The 20,944-nt window shown below is 43.0% G+C and overlaps 1 protein-coding gene across 2 annotated transcripts in view; it reads right to left on the reverse strand.

The window, feature by feature from the left end:
- itga1 (integrin, alpha 1) overlaps window positions 1–20,944 on the reverse strand; it is a 334,480-nt gene that overhangs the window by 188,127 nt on the left and 125,409 nt on the right. For both annotated transcript variants that reach the window (XM_041192519.1, XM_041192527.1), the window contains exon 7: window positions 6,604–6,752. In XM_041192519.1, coding sequence (XP_041048453.1) covers window positions 6,604–6,752 — 149 coding nt within the window. The remainder of the gene's footprint in view (window positions 1–6,603; window positions 6,753–20,944) is intronic.

Raw genomic sequence — 20,944 nt, forward strand, 5'->3', positions numbered from 1 at the left:
GCACTGAGACCAGTAACTTAAAACAACTACAGTCATCAACGAAAGCGTACTGAGAAAATTCTTAGAACTAAAAGCTGACAGTTTCCAGCCCTAATGAACTTCATTCTAGGGTCTTAAAAGAAATGGCTGCTGAGATAGTGGATGCATTAGTTTTAATTTTCTAAAATTCCTTATTAGATTCTGGAAAGGTCCCATCAGATTGGAAAATAGCGAATATAATTCCTCTATTCAAGAAAGGAGGGAGACAGAAAGCAGGAAACTTTGGCCAATTAGTCTAACATCTGCAATAAGGAACATGCTGGAATCTATTATGAAAGGAGTTTCTAGCAGGATACCTATAAAATCTCAATGCAATTAGGCAGATACGACATTGTGGAAATTGTATTTGACTATTTTATTATTTCCTTTGAGGAAGTAACAGGCAACATGGATAAAGGGGAACCTGTATTAATTTTTTTCATTCATGGAATGTGGGTGTTGCTGGCTAGGCCAGCATTTATTGCCCATCCCTAATTGCCCTTGAGGAGGTGGTGAGCTGCTTTCTTGAACTGCTGGAGTCCACATGGTGTCGGTACACCCACAGTGCTGTTAGGGAGTTCCAGGATTTTGACCCAACAACAGTGAAGGAATGGTGATGTATTTCCAAGTCAGGATAGTGAGTGACTTGGAGGGGAACTTCCAGGTTGTGGTGTCCCCATGTGTCTGCAGCCCTTGTCCTTCTAAATGGTAGTGGTCATGGGTTTGGAAGGTGCTGTCTAAGGAGGTTTGGTGAGTTCCTGCTGTGGATCTTGTAGATGGTACACTGCTGCCACTGCTCATCAATGGAGGAGGGAGTGAATGTTTGTGGAAGGGGCGCCAATCAAGCGACTGCTTTGCCCTGGATGGTGTCAAGCTCCTCGAGTGTTGTGGGAGTGGCACACACCCAGATGTGGAGAGAATTCCATCACACTCCTGGCTTGTGCCTTGTAGATGGTGGACAGGCTTTGGGGAGTCGGGGGTGACTTACCTGCCGCAAGATTCCTAGCCTCTGACCTGCTTTTTTAGTCACAGTATTTAAATGGCTCGTTCAGTTAAGTTCCTGGTCAATGGTAACACACAGGATATTGATAGTGGGGAATTCAGCGAAGATAATGCCATTGAATGTCAAAGGGTGATGGCTAGATTCTCTCTTGTTGGACATGATCATTGCCTGCATTTGTGTGGCAGCCCAAGCCTGGATATTGTCCAGGTCTTGCTGTATTTGGATATGTAGATGACATGTACTTGTATTTCCAGAAGACATTTGACAAGGTGCCACATCAAAGGTTACTACACAAAGTAGAAGCTCATGGTGTAGGGGATAATAGACTAGAACGGAAGAGGATTGATTAGCTAACAGTGTAGGGATAAATGGGTCATTTACGGGTTGGCAAGATGAAATAGTTGGAGTGCCACAGGATTAGTGCTGGTGCCTCAGCTATTTACAAACGATATCAGGGACCTGGATAAAGGGACCCATGTATGGTTGCTAAATTTGTTGATGACATAAAGATAGGGAGAAAAGTAAGTTGTGAAGAGGACATAAGGAGTCTACAAAGAGATATGGGTAGGTTAAATGAATGGGAAAAAATTGGCAGATAGAGTAATATGTGAGAAAATGTGAATGTGTCCATTTTGGCAGGAGGAATGGAAAAGTATATTATTTGAATGCAGAGAGGTTGCAGAACTCTGTGGTACAGAGGTATCTAAAATGTTGGTATGTAGGTATAGCATGCAATTAGGAAGGCAAATGGAATGTTATCATATATTGCAAGGGAAATAGAATATAAAAGTAGGGAAGTGTTGCTACAGGCATTGTTGAGACCACACCTGGAATACTGTGTACAGATTTGGTCTCCTTATTTAAGGAGGAATATATTTGCATTGGAAGCAGTACAGAGAAGCTTCACTAGGTTGATTCCTGGGATGAAGGGAATGACTTAAGAGGAAAGTTTGAACAGGTTTGGCCTATACTCATTAGAGTTTAGAAGAATGAATGTTGACCTTATTGAAACATAAGATTCTGAGGTGGCTTGACAAGGTAGATTCTGGGGGGGATGTTTCCTCTCACGAAGGTATCTAGATCTAGGAGGCACATTTTGAATAAAGGATCCCCCATTTAAGAGGGAGGGGAAGATGAATTTCTTCTCTTTGAAGGTCTTTGGAATTCCCTTCTCACGAGAGACTGGATCATTGAATATATTCAAGACTGAGTTGGACATGTATTTGATTGATGAGGGAGTCATTAGTTATAGGGGACTGGCAGGAAAGTGGAGTTAAGGGCACAATCAGGATCTTATTAAATGGCAGAGCAGGTTCAATGGACTAAATGGCCTACTCCTGCACCTGTTTATTATGATCACCAACATTAGAGTCTTCTCTTATACAAAGACCTAGATTTCTCTTTATGTTTCCTGGTTTTCTGTAATTAATTTTGTTTACTGGTAATTTGGAACCTTCAATTTTATTTCTTTGAAAATGAGTGTTGAAATATTATATCAATATTTGCAAGGCAATCAAATAGCCACACTTCTTAAGATGCAAGCCAATCAACACCACAGCACCACAACCATGCATGTGGATATTCGGAAGGAGAATGGTCACAACTAATGCATTGTTTCTTATCATGGTTCTGGATCACCTTCATTTTGAAGCATTTCCACAACACATCTCGAAATTAAACATAGGCAGAATCTTTTGAATACGTCAATCCACTCATTACTGGCTTAACAAAAAGCACAGCTAGTGGACAAGTTTACTAAGTACAATAACATGTTAATGCTCACTGAAGGAAAAATCCATGCTGTCATTTAAGTTACTCAATTGGCAGAATCGTCTCAGATTTGAAATAAGTGTGGTAGCAGGTGGGAAAAAAGGACATTTTAGTCACCAGCTGCAATGGTGGCTTTTCACACTGTATCATCCCATTCCTAGCATGTCCCACCTCATTAATAATTAATTCCTGGGAAACAGATTGCTGGTGGGACAGCCTCTGATTTGCCCATCCTGCCGTCATCTCAGGCCATCAGTAAACCTGGTGTCATATTTAAAGACTGCCTGTGCACAGAGCTAGCACTCATCAAAGGATAGGAAGCTGCTGGGAACTGTTAGCTGCCAAAACTAGGAAATATGCTGCCCACAAATTTAACAATACCTTACTTGAGCACCTACTGGATGCTGTGAAGTCCTTTACCCCCACTCTGGGCAAAGGTCAGCAAACAAGGTCACCAATGCAGCACGGGAGATGGCGGCAGCTGTGGTCAGCGCCAACAGCCTACAAAAGAGGACGGCCATCCAGTGCAGAAACAGGGTAAATCACCCTGTTATCACTCTCAACTCATACACTCACAAACCCATCACACATCCACAGGGACCTCACACCTCAAGGGACAACACCGCTAACTTTCACAGACACCCTCACATCTCCATCAGGCTCATATCCTCTCAAGCTCATGTCCTCAACCAATCCATGGCTCCACTCACCACAAACATTCCATGCCGTGCCATGTGTCCTGCTCACACTCTCCCCATCTGTTTTCATGCAGGAGAAACCTGCTCAGATAAGCAGGGAGAGGTCCCAGATTGGGATTGGACCCACATTAGACATCGCACTCACTTTGAGGAGTGTGCCATAGTGCTGACTGGTAAGGGCATAGACTGTGCTTGTGGTGACAGTGAGGATGGCAGCGAACACCTATGTGAGGATCCTGCACCACATCATCCCTCTCTCAATGCAACTGTGGGTGCTCTCTCTCCTGCCATGCACTAATCATCTCAATTTTGGTGCACAGGGAGCTCTGCCAAGTGACCGACACCTTCAGCCAGCCAGTTCCTCAGCTCCATCCAGGTCCTTGCCTCCAGCCAATAGGACACCTCCTCCACTGAAGAGCTGGAAATAAGCAGCCTGGAGATCCATCACAGCGCTTACCCACACCCTGCACCAGCATAGAGACACACACCTCGGTTGGACCTAGATCTAGAGCAGGATCTGGTTCACAATCTGGTGGTCACCCGATGGACACATGTCTGCAGCAGGAGGAGGCAGGTTCAGCCAAGCTCCCTGGCACTCGGAGGACTGCTGGGGAAGAGGCATCTGTGAGGTCTGAGTCTGATGATGAGACTCTGGATTTCGCCTTCCAATTCATCGTGGAGAGTCAGCAGAAGGTGAGGGAGTATCACACAGAGCTGTTGAAAGCCCTCAACAGAGTGGTACATGAGTCGGAGGAGAGCGTCCGCCTGCTCTCTGATGAAGCGGTGCTCACATGTGCACGTGTGGAGGTCTCCATGCAGAGGATGGTGGACGCAATGGAGACACTGGTCCAGCAGAACATGGCGATGTGCACAGACCTGCACTCCATCGTGGTAGCCATGGGTGAGTTCCTGCAGTGACAATGCGGGAGGGAAACAGGGCACCTTGACATCCTTCCAGGTGCTCCTTTCCCTCAAGGTGTCGGGCTGGGGCTCTCAGGCACCTAAAGAGAGGAGGACGGCAGCTGGCCACTCCTGGGTCATCCACTCAGGAATCTCAGAGGCTGTCCTCTCCCTCCAAGTCCCCTTTGCCTGTGAGCACCTCAACCTCATACTCTGTCACTTCAGAGGGAGCAGCTGGCCCACAGGAGGACAGCCAAAGCAAGCTGAAGCCTCAAGGCCTCAGAGCTCCAGAGGGCCAATGCTGAAGTCAGAAGCAAGAGGGCCAACTATTGCACAGGCTGTCTCCAACCCTCCTGCAGATGCAAGGGTGGCACCTAGAAGAAGTGTTAGGCCTAGAAACGTTAAGGATTTCTGATCACAATTGGCTGCATGGGTGATCACACTGTCACTTTATAATCTGAAAATTTATTCACTTTCACTAAGTGAGTAATGGTGCCTTTCAGCTTCATTTCCAGGCTTGGCAAGTCTTACCCCTGCATCCCTACCATCCCTGCCTGCCCCACTAGCAGTTCAGCTGCACGCAGCCAGACCACGAGTGATTCTGGAGAGAGAAGTGTGCGCGTGACAGGGCTTTCGGATCCTTATGCAAGCACTCTCCCACACACGCGGAGCCTTCCTTCATCACACTCATCTCAATGTCCTAATCATCTTCACTTATGTCTGCCAGGGTTCTGTTTCAGTTGTCCATCTGAGCTGATCTGCATCGCCACCCACCTACTGATCACACTCCCATGCACCTGTGCCTGTCCAACACTAGGTTCCGCTCACTTTTGATTTCAGAAGCATGGTTGTTGTAATGATTGTTTTCAGCTCTCTCATCCTTTCCCCCCTGCCCCAGTCACCCACGTCCTTTCCCCCATCACTGTTGACTCCCCAACATCACCTTCCACCTCCCCACTGTCACCTACCAGTCAGAGCCCTTTTCTTTCCAGGATGAACAGTTGAGGGTTCATATTCCCTATCTTGCTGACAATCCCACCCCAAATTCACATTGACCTCCCCTCCTTCTCCTTCCCACCCCCAGGGTATGTGTCTGCCTCCGAGTCCCCACGGACCACCCTCATCTTCCATTATACTGCTACCATCATGCCCTCACCCTACCACCTCATCTGTCCTCTCATACTCCCCATTCCCCCCTACCATGCCCACTCAGTTTGCTCCCCAGGAGGGAGTCACTGACTCCACAAACCCCTCCCTTGCATATTCACTCCCCCCACTTACTCCTTCCTCCACCCTTACTCCATATCCCTGCCCCCCCACCAAATTCTTTCCCTAACACCTTCCTCCCGCCGTTGCCGCATTCTCCTCCATTACACCCTCCTCACCCCACACTCCCTCACCCCTCCCTTCCCCGCCCCAGTACACCTTCCTCTCCCACTCACAGCTGGACATTCCTCTCCCAGCTTGGCAAACTTCCACTGCAGCCCATGGCTAAGACCCTGATGTCCCAAAGCAGACCACAGACATCAATTGAGAACTCCCACCTTCCGTGAGCTGCTTCATGGTGGAGCCATGCCCATGGGAATCTGACTAGCATGCTATGCACATATTCTTCCAGGGTCTGGTAGCTGTAGGGCTCCAGCATCTTCTGCTCTTCAGATGTCTGCAGTGTGAGCAAGGCCCTAATAATGGTAAGTCTCAACTTCTGCACATTACACTTGGCCAGGCATTTTCTGCGCTGGCGTGTTTTCCCGCCAATATTGGCAGTAAATTTGACATGGGGATGATTCCGGTGAGCAGGCCTAATAATTACATGCAGATGTATTAAACTGACGTTCCTGACATGCAGTGGCAGGAAACATAGCCCACCTTTGACAGATGGAGCAGACAATCGCAAACCAGTTTCACAACATCGTCTTCTAGCCTTATTGTCCGCTCATGCCTGCCATGATACCCGTTGCCAATGGGGACAGAAAATTCCTGTCTATATGTAGCACACAGTAAACTCTGGTCACCTTAATCTTTTGACTACATATGGTGCACCAGACTGAACCAGAGAAACTGGAACCTCATTCCAAAAAAACATTTGTACAGAAATACACTCCCTCTGAAAAATACAGCCATGCTTAAACTGAGGCATCACTCCACTTCATTTACAATTGTATACAGTAGAGAGCAATTATGAGCCAATGATCCTGTATTTAGCATACTAACCTGGCATAGTCAATTCCAAGGGCTGTCTTTGTCTCGTTTCCACCACCCTGCTTTATCTTTTTAGCAGCTTCCACAAGATCTTCTGTTGTGTTGTACTGATTGAGACTGACTTCATGTGTGACTTTATGACCATATTGCATAATTCCAACCTGAGTCATTTGTGAGAAAAAGAATATTACTCCAATGAAATAACAAGCATTGATCTTTCATTTCTTAAAAATCCAGAGAATGAGTAGGAAATAGTGCAATCCTTTCCTTATGTCAGCAAAATAATTGTGGGGCACTTTGTCATCCTACTGGCAATTTTGCAGCATTTAAGGTGGCAATGAACATACAGTAGAGAGCAATTATGAGCCAATAATTCTGTAGAGTACTAACCTGGCATAGTCAATTCCAAGGGCTGTTGTATGGTTCTAAGGCATGATTTGAGGCTCACTGCATGTAAACATCTTTACAAGACAAAGGTCTTATGCAAGGTAATATGAATCTATTTCTTGTGTAATAGATCCCTGGAATCTTTTACTGTTCTCCCGTTGTAACTGGTAACGTGTCTACCAGAAGGACTATAATTTGGGATAAAACACGGCAAAGTCAGGTTCTGGTGTTTCAGGAGAATTTGTGCTCAACCTTGCAAAGGATGTAGGCTCCAAATGTCACTTACAAGGACAGTGTTAGAAGAGGGGGTGGAACTGGAGAAGACAGCTCTGAGTACTGATGTTTCCACACCCCTGCCTCTCAATTGGAGGGGAAAAAAATCAGTGGGTTGTAGCTGCAACAGGACTGGTAGATCAGGCTGTTGAATGGTAGAAATAGTGCCAACCTGGGGACCAGGCCAAGATAGAGAGGGCCACTCAGTGCAGCTGACAAATGTTTTCCAGAGTAAGGAGGGACTTCAGGGCCCCCCAGCAGTGTGCTCTTCTGAGACTTTATAGTCGCTTCAATGGATTGGCACCCTAGATTTATCCCCTAAGTATCCACCATTGCCATGCAAAGCAGGATCCAGCTCATGACCCTGCAGTCTTTGTCAAAACCAGCAGTGAAGGTCCTTTATATCTCAAAACCTATACTGGGTGCAGACACTCCATGGACTTTGGAACTATTATCTATGTACATAATATCGAGGAGAAATAAAGAAGGAAAAAAATGGAGCGGCGGTGTGACAATATTGATCCAAGACATGGTTTCATCTGTGGAAAGGGATGTTGTGCATGAGATTTCAGAGACAGAATCCATTTGTTTAATTTAGGAGTGGAACGTTAATTGTAATTCTGAAGTCTACATATCAAAGTGGGGCATGTTCCAGTGAGAGACCATTTGGGAAACGGTGATGAGGTTTAGAGTTGCAAATGAGAAAGGATAAGGAACAATCAAAATTGAAGATACTCAAGTGGTATAGAGCTAAATTTCAATGGTAGAAATGGATCTGGTTCAGATGATTGAAAACAAAAATTACCAGGTAAAACAGTAATTCCAATTCTGGAGCTTACTAGATGAGTGAACACATTAAAATTACACAGGACAAGGGGATTTAAGATAAAAGTAAGGTAAAAGTTGAGAATTAAACAAAATACAGCCATTTGGTAGTACATAACTTGAGTTTTGCTGAAAAAAAAAGAGACATGCGATCAAAGCTTTTTGTCTTGCACTTATCAGGATAGCTCAAGAATTTACCAATAGGAATGGGGAACAACAATTTATACTGCATGAGAAGAGAGTCTCGTGCTGCATTCTCCATGGCAATGCCTCCACCAGGGTCCACTTGTAAACCAATCAGCACTCTCTTCTTATGCAATATAAATTGTTGTTTCCTGTTCCTGTTGGAAAATGCTTGAGCTATCCTGATAAATGCAAGACAAAAAGCTTTGATCGCATGTCTCTTTTCTCAGCAATGAAATACAAACAGTGCTGAGCAAACTGCAAAAAATAAATAAGAAGAGAGTGTATGAGAAAAGATTAGCAGGCAATATAAAAGGAACACTAAAGTATCTAATTTACATGAAGAGTAAAAGAATAGTCAAAGGAAGGGCAGGGGTTGATTAAGGACCTAAAAGGAAATGATTTGTGGGGCTAAAGGGCACGCTGAGACACTAAATTAGCAATACAAATATCTTCACAAATGAAAATAATGCTGTAAATGTAATGGTGGAGGGTGTAGAGAAATTGGCTAGGCTACAAAGAGATGGGTGGGTGTCAGGTTGGAAGGTCATGGTGGGAGGGAGTAGCTGGGGGGGAGGGGAGGTTGCGCAGACCTGATTGGGGATCCCCAATCAGAAAAGGGGGCCTGTGAGGGAGGTGGTCACCCCTTACCCGCCTGAGGCCTGAATAGGTTAACCTGTCAGGTTTCCCCTCCCCAACCTTAAACTCTTCCCATAGGCCTCGAAATTGTGGCTGGACAGGGAGTGGCCCTTAAATGGCCAGTTAGCGGCCACATAAGGACCTCAATTGGGGCATGGGTGAGGGGGTAAACCCTAGGTCTCGCACTCCCCCATAAAATTTCATACAGGTTGGGAGTGGGTGGGTAGGTGGCCAGAAGGCCACCCCAGTAATGTTATGGAGCCTCCCTGCCCTACAATGTCACCGGCAGGGGATTGTAAAATGCTACCCCTAGACTTCATTGCAAGTGAAAAGCCAAAATGTTATAGAATGGTACTACAGTGTGGTTGATGAAATATCTACGTGAAAACATTCAGAAAACTTGAAGCATACTCCTGAATGTTGAAAAGACGGTGCTGCCTTCAAAAAAAATTGGCAAATTTCTTTTAGGTTGGAGTAAGAGGAGAGCCAAATGAGCACACTTCATTAAGTTACAATCTGATTTAACACAATTAACATCATAGCATCAACTGCTTCTCAAATAAAAAATAATAATTTCTTACATGAAGGAACAAAGCTCCTTTAATAGTTCAGTCTGACTGATCTGTTTTAATACACACGCAGGTCCTTACATGTGACGTTAAGCTTTTGGTCTTGGAGGACATGTGCTGTAATATCTTTACAAATACTAAATTCCTGCCAAGTGTTTGCATCACGGAGACAAGCAGAAAATGATTGAATTTCAGGAGGATGCAGAGATAAATAAAACGAAAGCAGTGGAAAACGATGGAAGGCTGCCATCCCACCGTCAGTGCAATAACTAACCCAGGAGTTTGTTGTAGCAGCTTCCTCTTGGAACAAACTGTCTTGTTCGGTTTCCTGTATAAAGAGCAGCAGCTGATCAAAACCAGATGTACAAAAAATGCATTTATTTGAAGCAGTGACTGTAACTTGCAAATCACAGACTCCTGCTACAGATGTTCTTTTCTGTCCACTTAGAGAGCATGTCTTGTAATAATGCTAAAGATAGCACCAAGCAGGAGTTCACTCTGACTTTTTTTACATTCAATGAATTCTACAAGACCCAATGCATTCTGCAAAAAAAAACCTTACAAATGTTGGGAATAATATTTAGAGTAAGAAACACAGCAAAGCCCATGTTTCTGACTTACACAGTGATATAAAATTATAGGATTACATGTCCTCTGTAGTTCTGTTGGTTAACTAATCTGGTTGGGTAGGGAAGGAAAATGTTGGGCAGTGAAATGAGTGCTTGAGTCTGCATCACCTGATGCTACTTTCATAATTTCCATTGGGTGTACAATGCAGCACCCCAATTATGCAAGAGGTGAGTTGCAATTCGACACAAATGACTGGAATGCACCATATGATGCACTTGCCATGGATTTCACCTCAGCAACAATCGGGCAGTGTGATCAACATGCAGAGTAATTGATTGCATTAGTTGAAGCAAGAGATTGAGGGAAGAAAAATAACTTTGGTCACTTTGCTTCCAAAGCTCTGCCAGCACTGCTGCAGCAAGTGCTACAGATAATCCCCTCCTACACTCAAAGTGGGTAATTTGATGGCAGGAGGGTCACCACTGCAACTCACTAAAATTGCTCTGGCAGTAATTAATAAGTCAGGGTCAGCAGTGTAGTCAGGGGGACAGTGAAAGCCCCATCCCCACCTGCAGTTCCTCTGCCATTGTGGCAGGGACGGTGACCTGTCCTAGTAAGTTCACCGCAGCTACAGCTGGTTTCGCCAAAGAAATGTGCTGCCACCTAATCTCCCGACTTTTTTCACTAGCTATACAGGAATGGAGATCATGGGTGCTGTGAATGCAAGCAGACACGCAGACTCAGAGTCCAGACAGCAGTAAGTACAGAGAACAGTCAAACAGCCAAACATCTGAAGCAGAAGCAGATCCAGGGCTTAGGATAAGCATGGAGTCGATATTGCCACTCCCAGAACCATTCCAAAGAGCAGAAGGCTTGCAACAGGCTCAACACTGGGAAAATTGGAAGAGATTTTCCAGATACAGAACAGCTTCAGGTTTTCATAAAAAAGAACAGTAGGACCAGGTCAGTACTTTACACAGCAGGGGCCATACCAAACAATGTTATTGCAAGACAGGCATTGCTGAGGCTTCGAGCTCATATGAGGAAGCATTTATTGCCTATCCCTAATTGCCATTGAGAAGATCATGGTAAGCCACCTATGTAGAATAAAGGGTTAACATCAGGAGTACCTGATTCTGATGTAACTACTGATGTAACTGTGATGCAGTGTCAAATGACTAAGAGACATGTGGGAATCAAAAGTACAAGCTTGTAAAATACTGAGATGTACATAGATCTGTAAATAAACAAGAATAACGGTCCATGGTAGCATTCTTAGGGTAACAGGCAAATCCCAAAGAAACCCCATCTAGACCCCGAACCCAAGATGAAACATGATGCCAGCAGTGGTTTCTGTCAATGGTTTATGTGCACCATCCAAAACATGGTGGAAGCAGGCAGGATGTAAAGACCCAGAGAACCTCAAGTTTGTAGATCTGAAAGGCCTCTGAATCATTGGATACAGAACAGCTTCAGGTTTTCATAAAAAAAGAACAGTAGGACCAGGTCAGTACTTTACACAGCAGGGGCCATACCAAACAATGTTATTGCAAGACAGGCATTGCTGAGACTTCGAGCTCATATGAGGAAGTCCTCTGGACATTCGATTTGTTCTTTGGTATTCAAAAAAATTTGATCATTGAGCAAGCAAAATTTAATAAGAGGACCAAAAACTGGCCAAATCCATAGACTCATTTATAAATGATCTGTATAGACGTGTGGAAAACTGAGACCATGGGATCCTCAGAGATTAGTTAATATGCATTCATATAGTGGTAGAGTCTTGGATGAAACCCTATCAGATCTCCTGCAAATGAGGGAAGACTTAACTCTCATAAAGGTAGTACAAATAGCGCAACAGGCCAACCTTAGGAAGCAAAACAGAGTGGTTGTTTGTGGGAAAACTGATGTGGAGAAAAATGAATGAAGCCATTTAATATGTTGGACAGAAAAGAGAAAGAGCAGTGAAGTAAAAGACCTTGAAATCTGGAAAAAAACACACTAATTGCCACCTTGAGATGCTTTCAGTCTGCTGGGAAAATCCTGCACAAGCAGGAAGAATGCCAAGCAGGAGGAGCTGAGTGACAACTGTGGTAAGTTAGGACATTTTAAAATAGCCTGCAGATCCAAAGTTCCTAAAGCTCATGGGAGGAAAGAAATAACAACAACACCACAAAGTAAAGTCCAAGAAAGGGAAGAGCCACAGAAAAAAAAACAAATAACCTTCTTATGAGAAGTTAACAAAACAGAAGATCATTATTGGAGCATTAAATTAGATGTTGATGGTCACCCTACAGAATTCAGGCTAGATACTGGTGCAGATGTTTCAGTATTAAATGAGGAAGTAAAATTCCTTAAAAAAAAATCACATTACAGCCATCCTCCATCCAGGGTAAAGTCCAGGAGGGACTACATTAAAAGTAATAGGCCAACACTTGGTAAGATTAAGATACAAGGATAAAGAAATTGTGGAACCCTGTACATTATACAGAACCAGAAGTCATCACTATTGTGCAAAAAAGCATGCTTGCAGTTGAGGCTGATTTACAAGATTGATGAAATTACTGAAGAGCAATCCAGTAAACTATTCAGGAATGAATTTCCATCCCTATGTTTAGGCTTAGGAAAACTGAAAACAGAATATCACGTAACTGTAAGGGCAGATGCTGAACCTATATGTCTCTTCACAGCGAGGAAGCTCCCTCACCCACTCTTAGAAAAAGTCAAGAGTGAGATTGAACACATGTTACAACAAGGCCTCATCTCTCCAGTGACCATTCAGACAAAGTTGTGTTCTGGAATGGTGACAGTACCAAAGTATAATGGTTTAATTAGAATCTATGTGGACTTGACTGAATTAAACAAGTCAGTAGAGAGCGAGATTGACCTAATGGTATCAGTGGATGAAAGTCTCACTAAATTAGCAAAAAAATACCCTTTTCACAAAACTGGATGCTAACAGCAGCATTTGGCAGTTGCCTCTGGACAAAGGATCCAGGCTGTTAACTACTTTTATCATCCTGCTTGGTCATTATTGTTTTAATAGGTTACCATATGGAATTGCTTCTGCACCCAAAATATTCCAAAGATCGATGTGTCAAATCTTGGAAGGAGTAATATGCCATATTGATGATATTCTCATACACAGTTCATCAAAGGAAGAACATGACCATTCGAGTAAGAGCAGTCTTCAAAGTCCTACAGGAAGCTGGCTTGACACTAAATGACAAATCTAAACATGCAAAGCCTGTGATAAAATTCTTAGGCCACATTGTGCAAGCTTTGGGAATTAAGGTGGACCCACAGAAGATCAAGTTCATTAGCGAGTTCCCACAGCCTGAAAACATCACAGAATTACAAAGATCCCTTGGCATGGTCAACCAAGTAGGCACATTCCCACCAAACTGGATGGAAATCAATGAGCCATTACAACAGCTGTTGAGGCAAGGTCAATATTGAAGCTGGAACGTGGACCAGCAAAATGCTTTTGATAAGCTCAAAAATCTCTTAATATCACCAGAAATTCTAGCTCACTATGATACAGAGTTGCCAACAATTGTAGCAGTGGACGCATCATCTTCAGGCTTGAGAGTTGTGTTATTTCAAATTCAAAATAAAAAATGGGCAAAGAAAACCAGTTCACTCACAGACCCAGAGAAGAGGCGTGCAACCATTGGAGTAGAAGCACTGGAAGCCACACGGGCCTGTGAGAAGTTCTGATTATGTCATGGGATTAAAGTTTAAAATTGAAACTGACCATAAATGCTTTGGTTACTCTTCTTAACCTAGAGGAAATTGCAAAAAAACACCATCTAGACGTCAGCATTTTGGGCTGAGACTCGTGAGACATGATTCATTTATTGGGTGCATTCAAAGGAAGTATCAGATAACAGCAATTAAAGGAGTGAAGCTGGAAAATTAGAATTTTATTGAAGAAGTGTAAGCATATACTTCACTCATTTCTAAATATTTACTAGCCACTGAGAAGAGATTACAAGAAATTAATTAAACACAACAGCAGGATGACAAGTGCATCAAAATAAAAGAGTATTGTCAGAATTGACAGGAACCTACTCCTAATAACCCAGTACATCACCAATAATTCGAATAGGGAAGACATCTCACAGTTAATGATTTCTTAGTTTTTAAATGACATTCTAGTCATCCCTAAAATACTTAGACTCGACATTCTTCAGAAAATCCATCAAGGTCACTTGGGAATAGTGAAATGCTGAGCAGCAGCCCAGCAGTCAGTGTGATGGCCAGGCATCAGTCACTCCACTGAAGATTTAATCACACACTGCTTTACATGTTCAGTGCATAGCCAGCAGCAGAGCGAAGCACTTGCATGATCTACCATTTCTACGAGGCCATGGGAAGGCCTGGGAATGGATTTGAGTTTTCGGCAAAGTTTTCATCACCATCTTTGAATACTACTCCCAATGGTTTGAAGTGAGTAGACTGCATTAATGGCAAGGCAGTCATTACATCACGAAGAAGAATCTTCGTCACAAATGACACCAGATGTTGTGATGTTCAACAATGATACCCAGTTTTACAATGAGCTGTTTTCCAATTTTGCACAGGAATATCATTTCATGCATGTGACTTGTTCACCTTGACATCCTCAGTTGAATGGAAGAGCAGAAAGAGGAGTTTGAAAAATTAAGGAATTGGCGAAAAAGAATTAAGATATTAATTTAGCTCTTCTTAACTACAGAACCTTACCACAAGAAGGTGGGTTCTCGCAGTCAGAGTTACTGATGGGAAGATGGTTGCGAACACAACTTCCAACTCTACAACAAGCACTACAATCTAATATTACCTCAGATGATCGTGAGAAAGTTAAGAAGCGTGAGGAGCAACAAAGAGACAGGTGAGCTTGTAATCTCAACTTCAGTCACTGAGCATGAGACTTGAAAGTGCTACAGCCCAGGGACAGAATATGTGAGTGAGATCAACAGAAAGAAGGCATTGTAATAGAAAGAACTCTATAACTGAGATCTTACAGAATTGAGATGGACCAGGGAAATATTGGGAGGAACCAAAGAGCCTTGATATCATTGGGAATGAAACCAATGGAACCTTGGATGTACTATTTAGATCCAGATGGAGACAAGGAACCAGAAACAAGTAGAAATTCTACAACCACCCAGGTGGAAGACGCTCCTATCGAATAACGAGAGAGTGCATTTCATCCTCAACCTCGAAACAAAATCAGGACCGTCACGGAGATTGATCAAGGCACCACACCCCTGTGACGCCTGAGGTTTTGAGGGAGATGTAGGAGTATGTCTATAGTTGGGCTAAAGACTTAGGGGAGATGCAAAGGGTTAACATCTGGAGCACCTTACAGTGATGTAGCTACTGATGTAACAATGATATTATGTCTCATGACCAAGAGACTGAGATTTGGTGGGAAACAGAAGTGCAACCTTGAGTAAAATACTGAGATGTACATAGATCTGTAAATAAACAAGAATGTCTTTTATGAATGACAACCTATCATAGCATTTTTAGGGTAACAGGCAACCCTAAAGAAACCCCATCTGGATCCCGAACTCAAGATGAAACAGCCTTCCTGAACCATCCATGTGGTGTACACCCACAGTGCTGTTAGGAAGCGAGTTCTAGGACTTTGATGCAGCAACATATCACAAAAAGAAAGGTCCAGCCTCAAACAGAACCTAAAATAATAAGGAAATGCATTCATCAAATGTCACGGAGAAATACAGCTATTGCACAAAATATAATTTATAAAAGTACAGGCAACAGTTGACTGGGCATGGAAACTTAGTTTTAGAATTGCTTGGCACTCTCCTGGAGGTTGGCTGTAGTCCTCTTACGCCAAAAGTGATGAGAATGGAAGAAAAAACAGAAGCTTTAAAAACAGGCTGCGTCTAACATGATAGGCAGGTCAAATAGCATTTGTGTGATAAAACCAATCCCAGTTACATACAGCAGTTGCACATTTGGCACACTTTAGATCAGCAAACTGCCATCAGTAACAGCTAATAACTTTTCCTGGGCTGCAAGCCTGAAATGCCTCAACTGACTTTCAAACATCAAAGTTTTAGACAAGAGAAGGGGTATAGACTGCGTTTAATTCACTTATTCATCAAACATAATCTTGGAGGAGTAGAGCAGGCTTATTTCTCCAGCAAAAGGCTGTGTGGGGTCTGACTGGGACTGGAGGAATGCTGTTTTGTCTGTCTGAGGGTTGTTACATTAAACAAATCTTGATGATATCTGTGACTGTAACTTTGCCTTATCATCTAAATTTGATGAATTATCAGACAAGTAAAAGCCTTGGTTGAAAACAGGAGATTTAATAGCTCATTGATATTAGCTTACACTGGGCAAATAAGTTTTGTTAAATTTAAACAGTATGGCTGTAACATGTGAAAAATATGGGTTTGAAAACATTTCCACAATTTGACTATTTTCTTTAAAGGAACTATTAGTCCATTATCCTAATGCACATACTACTTTACCATATTCATTTTGGTAGCACTGTTGCTGCATAACTTTGACATTTGTGTTCCGTAGTTTCAGACTATCTACTTGTTTTTTGTAGCCAGAAATTCAGTCCAACTGGCTTCATCAAGACTTTTGTTCCCTTTTATGGAATAGCAGGGAATTGAGAAATCGTGACCCACCACCGATGCAAAGGACACAGCATAGAACTAAATCTACATCACAACCCCAGGTGGTGATTCAGGCATGCTGAAGAAAATGAATGCTTTCTATTATTATGAGAAACAAATACTATTTAATGGGAGCATGTCTGCAGCATGCTCAACGGAGTCTTCTCTTCAAGCTTGGCTACGTTACATACTGCATAAACAATAAAGTGGTTTACTAAATTTCAAGCCAGACAGCAGATGACTAGGCTGTGACATCATGTTGCTTGCCAATTCCCTCTTCATTCATTTTCTGTTGTTGCTGGTAGCACGTAGACTCTAAGCTTAGATTGCATTCTCAATTGTTGAGGGTAAGAATAAATCTGTTAGGGTTACTGCTGGTAGTAAACAGCTATGGCTAGTAGTGTGCAATATCATTCCAGTAATGGATGAACTATAACATTTGAATTTATTACCAGTGGCATTTATAAGTTGTGTGTCAACAATGGCTTAGTGGTATCTGTGATTCTGAAGATTGTGGGTTCAATTCCCACACCAGAGATTTGAACACATCATTCAAGCAGACACTTGAATGGAGAATGACTGCAGAATTCAGAGGTGCAGAGAGATTTAGAAGTTCTCATGCATGAGGGACAAAAAGTTAGTATGCAGCTACAGCATGTAATGAAGGCTGCTAATGGAATGCTTTCTTTTATTGCAAGAGGAATTGAACATAAAAGTAAGGAGGTTATGCTACAGTTATACAGGGCATTGGTGAGACTGCATCTTGAATACTGTGTGTAGTTTGATCTCCTTATCTAAGGAAGGATATAAATGTTCAGAGGAGGCTTACTAGGTTGATACCTGGAATGGGTAGGTTGTCTTATGAGAATATGTTGGACAGGTTGGTCTTATTTACACTGGAGTTTAGAAGAGTGGGGGGTGACTTGTGTCTGGAAGATATAATAATTTTCATAATATTATTGAAATTTATTGTAAAATAGAGAAAAAGTGGGATTTCTCTCTCTCTCTCTATATATATGTGTGTGTGTGTGTGTGTGTGTGACTTAATTGAATTAGAGGCAGCTAGCCTGGATGTTTTAATTAAGAAGAGAAGTTAGGTTTGAATGTTAATTAGATAAACATGAGGAAGTTTAGAAACATAGGTGTCAAAGGAGCATTTGCTTTTTTAAATAAATCAGGCTAGATTGTTTTCAAAAGAGAGAGTGAAATGTGTCACCTAGCCAGGTGAAGTTTAGAAACAGTGTTTATTTTTTCCCAAAGATTACTGGTAAAACTTAGTGGCACGAGGGGTTTTTATTATCAGGAAGATAAAGTCCGAAGGCCTAGTGAAGCAATGGGTATTTGCATTCAAAGAAGAAAATATGTATAAAGGAATGAATGCTGTGTATAAGGGATTTTAAAATATTACAAGTATGAAAAGCCTTCAGCAACTATGCCTCAAGCTGTTGTTTTCAAAGGACTGAAGTTAAGAAAACTCACTTTGAATTTGACATGTTTAGGGTATCATGTTTCTTTGCCTGGGTCATTTAAAAGATTTTAAATCTTACAGCTGCCTTAAAAATGTAACTGGGAGTTAGATTGATTAGGGGAATTTAGAAGTTATCAGAGTAGTAATTTGTAGATCTATGTATGTATTTAAAATATTTCTCTTATTAATAAATGTTTAATCTAGTTTTGTAAAACCTAGGCAGCTTGGTGGTCTTATTACTACCGAATTCAAGGCACGCATCTCAAAATTTCTACAAATTGTAGAACAAGTTGTGGCAGTTGTTTCAAGTTTCCCTTCGGGATTTGAATAACTCAGCTTTTACCATCAGCTATGTCATAACACTTGATTGAAATATATAAAATCCTGAATCTTCTTGATAAGGTGGACGTGGAAACAACGTTTCTTCTTGTGGATGAGACCAGAACTAGGGGCACTGTTTTAAAATTAGGGGTTGCCCTATTAGGACAGAGAGGAGAAGAATTTTTTTCTCTGAGGGTTGTGGAACTTTGGAACTGTCTGCCACAGTAGGCAGTGCAAGTGGGGTCACTGAATATTTTCAAGGCAGAGGTAGATAGATTTGTCAAAGGCCAGGGAATCAAAAGTTATTAGGGGTAGATGGGAATGTAGAACCTGAAACACAAATAGATCAGCCATGATATTATTGAATGGTGGAACAGGCTTGAGGGGACAAATGGCCTACTTCTGCTTCTGTTTCATATGTTCATACATGCAAGTGGATGTAAAATATCCATTCACAGATGGCAGGAGATTTCTCTCTGGTGTTCTCACTAATATTTATCCCTCAACCAACATCACTAGATCATATCTCACTTCTGTTTGTGGAACCTTACTGTGATAAAATTAGCTGCCGCATTTCAGACTGCGCTTCAAAAAACTACTTCATTTCTGTAAAGCTTTGGCGTGTCCTGAGGTCATGAACAGTGGTAATTAAATGCAAGTTTATTCCTTAGAATACTGAAAATGCTTTGTAAATTGTAAACTCTTATTTTAACAGCTGACGTAGAAATTCGAGTCCTGCTATCACTGTTTGCTAATCATATGGTATACAAACAGGGCCAACTACACATCATGGTCAACGGTGACACCCCATATTACAATAGGGGTAAAACCAGAAGCTGGGAAGTAAAGGGCAGTAACTTCCTCAGAGTAGCAATCAGTGACACACCACTCCACGCCTGATTAGCTGCGAACTTTTTCCGAGCCTGTCTCGCCCGACTTTCTGACTCAGGTCGGGTAAGGTCCATGCAGTGCAGCTTGTCCCAAGAAGCACAGCTCTGTCGAACCAGGTAAGTTAAAGGTCCATGGTATGTAAAGGTCCTTGACAGACTAGGTAAGTGGATAAGTTTGGGGGTTGGTGAGGGGGAGAGTTGTGGAATCAGAGGCTGTGGGGGATCAGAGATTGGTGGGGTTGGATTTCGGGAGGTTGGGAGTTGCTGGCCCACAGAGCGTGGGAATCCCATAGGGAGGAGTTGGTTAGTCGGTGTCCCATTGGAGGGGTTGGGCTGAGTCTTCACAATAGTTCCATTAGAAAAAATTTTTAATTCTTCTAACTTTATCTGAGTAACTATTTGTGTAATACAGTTGGAACCATTAATCACAAACTTCAGATGGTTCCTATTCAGGGAAATTGCCCATTAGAAGTTTGTGATTCTGGGCAATTGCCATGCACACCCTTACCTTAGAACCTTCAATGGGGATTCCCCTGTGAATTTTGGGGTAGCCCCCAATCCGACGCTGCGGAGCTCTGAGTTACAGCACAAAATCTCTCTGGGCGGAACTGTCCCAGATTTTCACCAATCTGGCCGCCAAGGCAGCTTTTCACATTGTTTCATCCCAAACTCAAAGCATTCATTATATATTCCCAGGAAAAGCTCCATTTCTATGGCAGGCAGGCTCTCATTTGCCCACTTTGCCATCACCTCACCACTTCATGATGCTGGGCGCCATATTGAAAGTGAAGCCACGCACACACCTCAGTGCTTGCAGCCCACGACTGCTTCATGGAAGACAGGGCGGCCCCAAAAGGCAAAAAGACTGCAGCCCCCTGGTTTAGTGACGCATCCCTTGAGCGTCTTTTGGGTGCTGCGGAGGCCTGCGATGATGTCCTCTACCCCCACTCTAGCCGCAGGAAGGATAACATCATCAATCCAGGTTCAGAGGTGGTGGCTGCGGTGGTCAGCGCCAATATATTGCAAAAAGAGGACAGCAACCCAGTGCAGAAAGAGGATGAATGATCTCCTCCATCCCACCAGGGTAAGTCATTCTTCTCATCATTCAACTCGCACACTCAGAAACCCATCACACACCCACAGGGCCCTCACTGACTGCCAGTTCAAGGGACATCAACATTCACTCTCTCACACACTTGCCATGCATTAATTATCTCTCCTTGCTTTCTCAGGCACATCTGGGAAACAGCTGACAGAATTCATGACCCAGGGCCTGCAACCAAACCCTGAAGAAATCTCTGCAATCTGAAGGCACCATCCTTGAGTCCTGTCACCCTCCACAAGGGCAGAGACAGACACCTCAGTGGGACCTAGCTTTAGAGTAGCCTTGGAATCACAATCTGGTGAGCACATCGCACCTTGTGATCCACAGCAGGCAGCAGCAGGGATTCCCAGGAATCTGGAACTTGGTGGACTGCTGGAGGCTGGAAATTCGCTGAGTCTGAGTCAGATGATGAGCCTCTGGACTCAGTTATATCAGAGTTGCTGGATCTGCAAAAGCAAGCTCGGGAACATCAGGAA

Source organism: Carcharodon carcharias, chromosome 1 (genome assembly GCF_017639515.1).
Source record: "Carcharodon carcharias isolate sCarCar2 chromosome 1, sCarCar2.pri, whole genome shotgun sequence".
Taxonomy (NCBI): domain Eukaryota; kingdom Metazoa; phylum Chordata; class Chondrichthyes; order Lamniformes; family Lamnidae; genus Carcharodon; species Carcharodon carcharias.